The sequence below is a fragment of the Aricia agestis genome, chromosome 20 (assembly GCF_905147365.1).
Source record: "Aricia agestis chromosome 20, ilAriAges1.1, whole genome shotgun sequence".
Taxonomy (NCBI): domain Eukaryota; kingdom Metazoa; phylum Arthropoda; class Insecta; order Lepidoptera; family Lycaenidae; genus Aricia; species Aricia agestis.
The window spans coordinates 292,801-302,882 of NC_056425.1; the positions used below are offsets into that span (position 1 = coordinate 292,801).

A 10,082-nucleotide genomic window follows, 5' to 3' on the forward strand; every position below is an offset into this window, starting at 1 on the left:
CCTAGGTACATAGTTAATACTTACACTGCCATGATTTATTTATTTGGAGGCAAGTCGTCAACTATTCCACAAATATTATTATGGACATCGCGGTTTTGCGGAGCTACCTACCTACATCTAAAATCTGCGCGGCGGCCTAATTATAGAAAAGTGGCTTTGCGTTTGCTTTCGCGTCGCGTCGCGTCGCGTCACGGGTGCGATACAAAGAGCTGCCCAATTTGCGTGTTTAATTAATGACATTAGCTCCGCGCCTGGTAGCCCGGCGACACGGAGACACGGGCGCACGGCCCACGGGGCTCCAATCCCGATCCGGAGATAATTCTCTTAAAACACGGCACACGACTCCTAAATCCTAATGTATTCCGTTCCAATTTACGGAAACGACTTTGACTCAAACATTCTCGCGCAAAATTCTATTTTGCCTTCAATTAACGTAATTTTAACGTAATCAGCAGTATATTGCCGGGAGGACGTCCTATCTCGAGCGCCGCCCCGGCGGGGCCCGAGACGGTTTTTTACTTCGTCCCCCGGGCCTCCGGGACCATTACGAGGCTAATTTACGGTTACCGCTTGCGGGGAACGGAGCTCGTCCGGATAGGATTTTTGAAATAAAACCGGTGCATATAAAGCTAGTAGAGTTATATAATAATAAAGTATAAACGTCAAAATATAATAAAATCTCGCTCGTTTTCGAGCGTGTCGAGCGCGGGCGCCGAGACGGAGGCGGCGGGGGGGCGGTGGCGCTGCAGCAGCAGGTACAGCAGCAGGTTGTACTCGGAGGTGGCGGCCTGCACGGCGCGCAGGGAGGCCTCCTGCCGCGTCCGCCGCTCCTCCCACTCCCGCAGCCGCGACACGCTCGCTGACAGACGCTCGTTCAGCTGCCAATGAATTTTTTTTTTATACAAAAGCTAAGTATGAGCTGGAAGTAATGAATTCCTCACTCTGCGCAGGGATTCTGTTGTATCTTAAAAACATGTTCCCCGCAACGCAGCTTATTTAGCTTTCGGTGAAACCAGTCTTGCAGTGTATAAAAGAATTTATAGGTCTACCAGAATCTGATGGCAAAAAGTGAGAAAATAAATTGCAGACTAGCAATACCGGGGTAATTGGAATAAAACTTGTTGATCCTTTTTAGGGTTCCGTAGTCAACAAGGAACCCTTATAGTTTCGGTCTGTCCATCCGTCTGTCCGTCCGTCTGTCCGTCTGTCTGTCTGTCTGTCCGCGGTTTTGCTCAGAGACTTCAAAGCTCTAATTTCACATGAATACACATATTAATGATGCCGACAAAATAGTACATAATTATTTTTTTTATGGTACTTCCCCAGTCCCCTACACATCAAGCGGGGATGAATTTTTTTTTCGCGTCCGCCCCATTGTGTGGGGTGTCGTTTGATAGGTTTTTAAAAATATTATGGGTATTTATAGATCATTTTTTGATTTAGGGATCCATTTGTAAAATATTAAGTTTTAAAGTGGAAAAAATCGTTAGAGTCCAGTGTCCCCCCATTCTACCAGCTAAACGGTTATTTCTGGAAATATAAAAAAAATTACGGGAGTAGGAAATATGCCAAAAAAAGGAAAACTATCACGGCTAAGAAGACTTCATAAGTTATTGAGTAATAGTCGATCAACTAAAAAAAATGTAAGGTCAGACTGTAACAAATAACAAGAAAACTACAGGGTGCAATTAAACCTTCCTGCCAATTTTTTTCCAGAGCTTAGGTATCATTAGGAGAGTCCATTTAACCAAAAAAAATTGGGTATTATATTTTTTTATTGACATATTTTATCCCATTTAAAATCGTTGCAGAACGGTCACTCGCGGCGCGGGTAACGCGGGGGGAGGCGCGCGCGCGGGGTCACATCACGCGTGGGCGGCGCGTCGTGTCCATTAATTATATTGTTTTTTAGGATAACTTTCGGAAGCTATTTCTCAACATTTTAGTACTGAGTGATTATAAAAGAAAAAATACGTGTATTTTATTTTTAACACGGATCAATGTATCAAAATTTGGCAGTAAGGTTTAATTGCACCCTGTATAACGCCGAACATGGTGAGTGGTGACTACGTCAATAAAACAGTATTAGGCGTAGTTCATATATTCTTGGATAGATGAAGCTACAACACGGCAACTAAGCGAGTAAAAGAGAGAAAAAAAAACTGTTTTCAAGCTAAAAAAGCCAAGTCTTACTAGTGTTCCTTGTTTGTGTTATGAAAATATTAAAAACATCAGTTTTGCGGTTGATTGCTAAGGAAAGTGTAATTATTACATTTAATCTTTATTTTCTACGTATTACATTGTTTGTAGTGTGTGTTTTTAGTGCTTTTTCGATGTCAATAAAAACATAAACTTCAAAATGGCAAGCTGGGAAAGAGGAACGGCTATACCAGATTAAGAGAAACATAATATGTTCCTCTTTCCTCGTTTCAAGGGGTAGCGAACATTTTTTAAATTCGCTAAAATACCGGCTGACTTTTAAGTACTGGCCAAGATTTGTAAGATGAACCTACCTATGTGTACCTTTCTATGGGACCAACGTTCCATACAAAAGTATCGGTCAGCTGTGACCAAAATGTATGAAATAGTAGATTTTTTCTTTCGAGTACGAAAGTTGGTCCCATACAAAAGGTTAAGGTGTATCCTACAGGTTTATACCAACTAATATTAAGTAGAAATGCGAAAGACTGTCTTTTTGTCTGTCTGTCTGTTGCGTTTTGACGCCTAAAGCACTGAACCAATGTTAATAAATTTGGAAGATAGCTTGATACCCGGGGCTAGGGACATAGGCTCCATTTTAACCGATCTAACCGGGACACTTCATGTTTAGAAAAACTGTGCCCAGCGCGATATAACCAAAACCCGGACGAAGTCGCGGGCGAAAATTTGTTTTTTAAAACATTCATTTAATACCAGAAAAAGTTCAGCACCTCTGACTTTACCTATATTATGTTCCTGTTACCCCAAATTTCGTTTTTGTATGCTGTCAGCCTAAACAAGGCCTTATTTTAAACTAGGGAAGGTTTCATTCCCTTAACTCAAAGAAAATGAATTAATACATGATATATAAATACTTAAAACCATGAGTTATTACTTAAAAATATCGTGTTTCTCTTACCCCAAATCTCGGGAAAGAGGAACTTTTTTATGACCTAGCTTTGTTGCTAAATTGTGCCGTAATTATACGTACAATCTAGTTCTGTGTCAAAAAAAATGTAAGTATATTTCAAAAGCTAAGATTTGTTTCTATTAATATCGAAATAAATGTATAATTTTGATAGCTGAATGTTCAAAGACCAGTAAAGTATGTTTCTCTTACCCCACCTGACCTTATTCGACGAAGTATAAAGGAACCTTTCGTTCAAATTTCTTTGAAAGTAACTGAGATGATGTTGTTACTTGTTAGTAGTGTAAAACACGTTATAAATGTACATTCATTGACCATATACCAACCTTGTTGATACGCCTCTCCATTAGCTTCCTCTGTATCCAGTCGCAGAGGTATGCGGTCAGGGTGACCGTGACGAACGCGGCGAGTATGACGACGTCGGCTCGGGCCAGTGAGGACGCGAGCTCGTCTTCCTGAGAGTCGGGGGATGCCACCGGTTTCCCCGCACTTGGGTCCTCAGCACTCGGTTCGTAGTAGTGAGTGGGTACCAGCAGAACTGCAGCAACCACTGCCGACACCGCTAAACCACTTGTGCAACATTGGCAAGCCATCGTACCATTCACGTGTTTACAAAAATAGAAATCTCACGTAATCCCATTGCTCAGTTTTATGACAATAAATGAAATGACAACAGTGTTTATTCCATAAACCTATAATGTTTATTCCATAAACCTATAATGCTAGTATATATTATGTCTATGGTTTATTCTATAGATAAGAGTGTGGATAGAGTATTATAGTAGTCTATAGTAACTCAATGGTTTATTCTTGTAGAATTTGACAATAACGATTCATAACATTTTGATATAGCCTATGGCCCTTTTCACATGCATACGGTGGTGACCATAGACATAATATATACTGTCGTAGTGGTGACACGGTCGCCGTGCCGTACAAAATAGAAATGTATGAGCTATTTAGACAGCTTTCACATAGCACGTTTTAGTAGCGTATACATTTCTACTTTATACGGCACGGCCACCTGCACCGTGCCGCAACCGTATGCATGTGAAAACGGCCTTCTTGTCAGTAATATCTTATTTATATTATATATATAATTATATATTATATTGTCGGTCGGTATCGTGTGGTATCGGTATATTCACAGATTTTAGAAGTAAGGTATATTGAATTAAGTAGGATTTCACAATCAAGTAGCTTTCACTGCAAATACTCCAAAAAACCCCTTGGCGCTTCTTTAACAGCTACATTGTAGACTAGATAGTGATTAATGATTATAATATTCTCTTTGATTGTAGACTGTAGAATCTACAATGTTTCGATCGCCTCCGTCGTCCAGTGGTTAAGAGCGTGGTTCTTGACTCGGAGGTCGTGGGTTCGATTCCCGCATTGGAAACATGTTATTTCCGTGTTATTTCCAAGTTTGGTTAGGACAATGCAAGCTGGTAAGTATAAGTTCTGAGGAAACTAGAAAAAAAGAAAAAAAAAACTACATTATGTGAATAAATGATTTGATTTGATTTGATTTAAACCAATATAGGTACACACTTTGCATTTATTTGATAAGCAAATAAGGCAAATGTAAAAATGTATTGTATTAAATTGTTTGAAATGTCAATATTGTATAATTCTATAATCTATAGTAATTCGAAATTGTAAATATATTATGTATTAAATGTATATTATACTAGCTGTCCCGGTAAACGTTGTTTTGCCATATAAATTTTTTTTTGTATGAAAAATAGATGTTGGCCGATTCTCAGACCTACTTAACATGCTCACAAAATTTCATGAAAATCGGTCATGCCGTTTCGGAGGAGTATGGCAACGAAAACTGTGACACGAGAATTTTATATAGGTATTAGATATTATAGAATAATATTACAAGTTATCTTACTATTTTGTTGGCAACTAAGTGACCAGCAGATGGCGTTATTAAGTAACACGAAGTCAATGAGTGTTTGCTATACCGAGCAAAGCTCGGTCATCCAGGTAAGTACTATATTATTATGTGTTAAAATCATGTTTATAGAATAGGAAAAAATTTGGAAGAAATGTATTTTGCTTACTAACTGGCAGTGGGCACTAAACATAACATCAGTACTGGCACAGGGCACTACATCGCTATGTTCGAGAATTGGCTATCCAAAATTAGGCAATACAATAATTATTATAGTAAATATAATTAGTTACCAAGGCTGTTCGGCCGCTCTTGACGAACGTATAAATATTTATAATTATTTTTTTAAGTTAATATAATTATTATTATGTAAATTGTAAATAACCAGTACAGGTAAATGTAAATAACATTGCAAAAAATAAAACAGAGTCCTTAATTTATTATTGTAATATTGGAGTACTTACACTAGAAAATGTAATAAGTACATATAAAGAAACTAAAATGAGTAAGCAGATCTATGTATAACAAAATATTGTAAAATTTATTGTCGTAAAACTATTGTATAAAAAAAATATTATAAACTCACTGTTATACTAGAAAATATTGCGAATTGATTGTTGTAAAATTAAAGGTAAAAAAAGTAAAAAAAATCAAAAAAATTAAATACTGTAGTGTAAAGTGGTAAAAGTGTACTATACATATAATAGAAATTTTACTTGTAAAGATAAATAAATGTAAGAATTTACCTGTATACTGTACGGGGCAAAGAGAATGTCATATACAACGGTACGGGGGAACAAGAACACAGATTACTAGTATATATTTGTAGAAACAAGAAACATTAAAAAAAAAAAGGAAGTAAAAAAGGAAACTAGTGTCCTAAATATATTGCAACCATGAACCAATAAATATATTAATATCATTTTAAACTTTTAGCTTTATTCTGTTGTTCTTTTCTTTTAAAAAATATAGGCTGTCACTGTAACGTAGACAAACAGGCCTTGTCAACTGTCACTTGTCATCGAATTTAGAAATGTCACTGTCAAAATCAGCAGTGAAACGTTTCCAAAACAAATTGGAAAGTTTTGCGATGGTTTTGCGAATCTCGCTAACTGAATTTCTTTTACCTTTACATAATACCCAATAATGTTAATTTGAAAGTGATACTCTTTTTACAAATTTCTGGAGCGTCCGGCTCGTACCATCGAACAAAGAAATCGTCCTCCTACAATCGTCACGCGGAAATGAATAATCAGTGACACACATTTAATTTGAATTTAATAGGATCACGCGAGAGAAATCGCGGGGGATGGGCCCGGGCTGGAACCTGCGAACGCAATCATGAGGAAAGTCGTGCTATTCAAGAGTCCCTCCGAGGACTACGAGCTAGCCTTCAGGGGCAGCGAGTACGAGGTGGTGTTCGTGGAGCCCCTGCAGTTTGAGTACCGGAACCTGGTGGAGCTGGGCGAGCGCCTGCAGCAACCGTACGACGGCGTGGTGTTCACGAGCCCGCGCGCCGTGGAGGCCGTCGCCCGCTGCTGGTCACCGGCCAAGTTCGCGCTGTGGAACACCCGCAAGGTGTACACGGTGGGCGAGGCCAGCGCGCACAAGATCAAGATCGCGCTCGGCCTCGACGCGGTGGGCTCCGCCACCGGCAATGCCGAGACCCTCGCCGAGCTCATCGCCGCCGAGAACGACGCCGACTCCAAATTTCTGTTCCCCAGCGGGAATCTGCGGTCGGAAATCCTACCCAACATCCTCGATGCGAAGGGAATACGTACCGACTCGGTGACGGTGTATGAGACCAAGGAGAATGTGGAGTTGAGATCGAGCCTGCTGGAGATAAACGAAGATGTCCCGGCCTGCATGGTGTTCTTCAGTCCATCGGGGTGCGAGTACATCTACCGCCAGCTGCAGACCTTCGCCAACAGGCTGTCCAATCTCCCCCACTTCGCCATCGGCAACTCTACCGCTCACAAGATAGAGAATCTCGGGGTGGAAATAGCGGGCATAGCTTCTAAGCCGAAAGCTGAGTGCGTCCTGCAAGCTATTCAGCAATTTTTCGTAGCTACAACTTAACATTTCATGGGTCAAGCGGTTGTCAGTACAACTACAAGTATTTTAGGAAGTGATATTATATTACAGGTGGGAATTAAAACAGTAGCATTTATTTCGTATCACAAAATATATTCAAAACTTAGTCAATATGTTTGGTACAAAGGATTTGTTTTAAAGTTAATTATTTTTCTGACTAGTACACCTTGAATACTTTCAATTGTAATATTAAGTCCATAGACATGTAGCTAAAATCTATATTATATTTCCAAACCTTGATAAAAATGACTACACTAAAATCACAATACTCTAATTTTGACAAAATATGAATGTTTTTTTACTAAAAGTCTAGATAATATTTACACTCACACAATATCTTGTATATATTATGTAAGTAACCAGTAGAAATTAAGTGTTGTACTATGTACTAGAAGCCATAAGTATGTATTGTTTAATGTTTATACATTGTTGTTCAAAAACACATTTTAAATGTTATTGTTAAACTGATTTTTTATATTATAAAAGGTATTTTTTTATATTCTAATGTTTTATTTTATTATCATTTATCACATACTAGCTGTTGCCCGCGACTTCGTCCGCGTGGACTTCAGTTTATAGCGCGCGATGTCAACAAAATTGGTGTCAAAAGCTTTTATAAAAAAACCCTGGTACCCCTTAAATCAATACAGCTGTGCAGTGTGCACACAATAAGTATTTCATTTTTTTATATTAAACTTTATATTTTATGCCAAATTTTAAAGCTTATTTAGCCCTCCAATTACACAACTTTACCCATAAACTATTTATCATTGATAGATTTAAGGTTACGTCACTGTACAGATAAAGTACTGAGTTATTTAATACCGTAGAATAGATATAACAATCGAAACTTAAATGTAAGATTACGTCTTACACGTCTCACGTCTTATAGAAATACTTTTGAGCAAGCGTCAGCGCGATGTAGAAGACGCACGGCGCCATCTATTATGAATTGTTGGAACTAACTTAATTTGAACAAATTTACGCATTTTCACCCCCTTTCAACCCTTTTTTCTAGTAAAAAAGTAGCCTATGTCCTTTCTCAGGCTTTAGACTATCTGTATACAAAATTTCATTACAATCGGTTCGGAAGTTTTGGCGTTTGGCGTGAAAGCGAGACTGACAGACAGACAGACAGACAGAGATACTTTTGGCGTTTGGCGTGAACGCGAGACTGACAGACAGACAGACAGACTGAGATACTTTCGCATTTATAATATTAGTATAGATTACTGTTTTTGGGTATTTTGATTAATTAAGGGCCGCGCAACACCGGAATGGCGCTGCCATGCGAGGCGAGCACTTTCAGCGCTGCCATTCCGGTGTAGCGCGGCCCTAAGAGGGGTACCACTTACCAGGGTTTTAAAAAGTTTTTAAATTTGACACAAATTTTGTTGACACCGCGCGCTATAAACTACACGCAGACGATGTCGCGGGCAACAGCTAGTTATGAATAAAAACAATATTATAGTAAAGTAGGTATGATTAGTTCTGTTACAATAATAAAGTAAAAAATAAAACGCCATCTGTTTTCATATATTAGAATTAAAATGTTGATTGCATTGATATATTTTCTGGATGGAATATAGGCCAACACGGTACACTCGAACTCCTTTATTTTAGAGCGCCTTCTGTTGTCAACTTGTCACATATATTAGAAATGCAGTAGGAGTTCTATAAGATAAGATAGATTGATTATTATTATACCAAGTGATTATATTATTAAACATAATATTCTAACGTATTAAAAACTATAAACAAAAACATACTAACTAATAAGTATGATTAGTTCTATGTTACAATAAAGTAAAAAATAAAACGCCATCTGTTGACTCGTATTAGAACTAAAATGTTCATTGCATCGATATATTTCTGGATTTTTTATAATATTATACATAAAATATGTTTAAGATTTTTGAAATTTTATTTTAATACACATCCAAGACCCAGGAACATTAAAAAAACTTTTTGTTCCGCCTGCGGGACTCGAACCCAGGACCCCCGGGATGAGCGCTGGCCACGCGCAATGCGAATAATTCATTTTCATCGATATTTTCATGGAAATAAGATATTTTCCCACATCAAAATGTAGCCTATGTCCTTTCTCAGACTCTAGAATAACTGTATACAAAATTTCATTGCAATCGGTTCAGTAGTTTTGGCATGAAAGCAAGACAGACAGACAGACAGACAGACAGACAGACAGACAGAGATACTTTCGCATTTATAATATTAGTATGGAAGTATGGATAGTATGGATTAGAAATACAGTAGGAGTTCTATAAGATAAGATAGATTGATTATTATTATACCAAGTGATAATATTATTAAACATAATATTCTAACGTATTAAAAACTATAAACAAAAACATACTAACTAATAAGTATGATTAGTTCTATGTTACAATAAAGTAAAAAATAAATCGCCATCTGCTGAATCGTATAAGAACTAAAATGTAATGAACATTTTAGTTCTAATACGATTCAGCAGATGGCGTTTTATTTTTTTCTGGCATCGATATATTTCTGGTTTTTTTATAATATTATACATAAAATATGTTTAAGATTTTTGAAATTTTATTTTAATACACATCCAAGACCCAGGAACATTGAAAACTTTTTGTTCCGCCTGCGGGACTCGAACCCAGGACCCCCGGGATGAGCGCTGACAACACGCAATGCGAATTCATTTTCATCGATATTTTCATGGAAATAAGATATTTTCCCACATCAAAATGTAGCCTATGTCCTTTCTCAGACTCTAGAATAACTGTATACAAAATTTCATTGCAATCGGTTCAGTAGTTTTGGCGTGAAAGCAAGACAGACAGACAGACAGACAGACAGACAGACAGACAGACAGAGATACTTTCGCATTTATAATATTAGTATGGATTGTCCATAAGTAATATTATGTATATAATTCATAAGTTTTGAACTGTATTCTTTGCTAGCTGT

At 37.7% G+C, this 10,082-nt stretch overlaps 2 protein-coding genes across 2 annotated transcripts; one reads left to right on the forward strand and one right to left on the reverse strand.

The window, feature by feature from the left end:
* Window positions 1-662: 662 nt before the first annotated feature.
* On the reverse strand, window positions 663-3,765 carry LOC121737380. The gene is made up of 2 exons (XM_042129052.1): window positions 3,454-3,765; window positions 663-878 (listed from the first exon to the last, which is right to left on the reverse strand). Exons 1-2 carry the CDS (start codon window positions 3,718-3,720, stop codon window positions 663-665), a joined length of 483 nt encoding a protein of 160 aa, XP_041984986.1. The 5' UTR covers window positions 3,721-3,765.
* A 2,299-nt stretch (window positions 3,766-6,064) lies between these two features.
* On the forward strand, window positions 6,065-7,582 carry LOC121737292 (uroporphyrinogen-III synthase-like). The gene has a single exon (XM_042128925.1). The coding sequence runs from the start codon at window positions 6,372-6,374 to the stop codon at window positions 7,107-7,109; it is 738 nt and encodes a 245-aa protein (XP_041984859.1). The 5' UTR covers window positions 6,065-6,371; the 3' UTR covers window positions 7,110-7,582.
* Window positions 7,583-10,082: the final 2,500 nt, after the last annotated feature.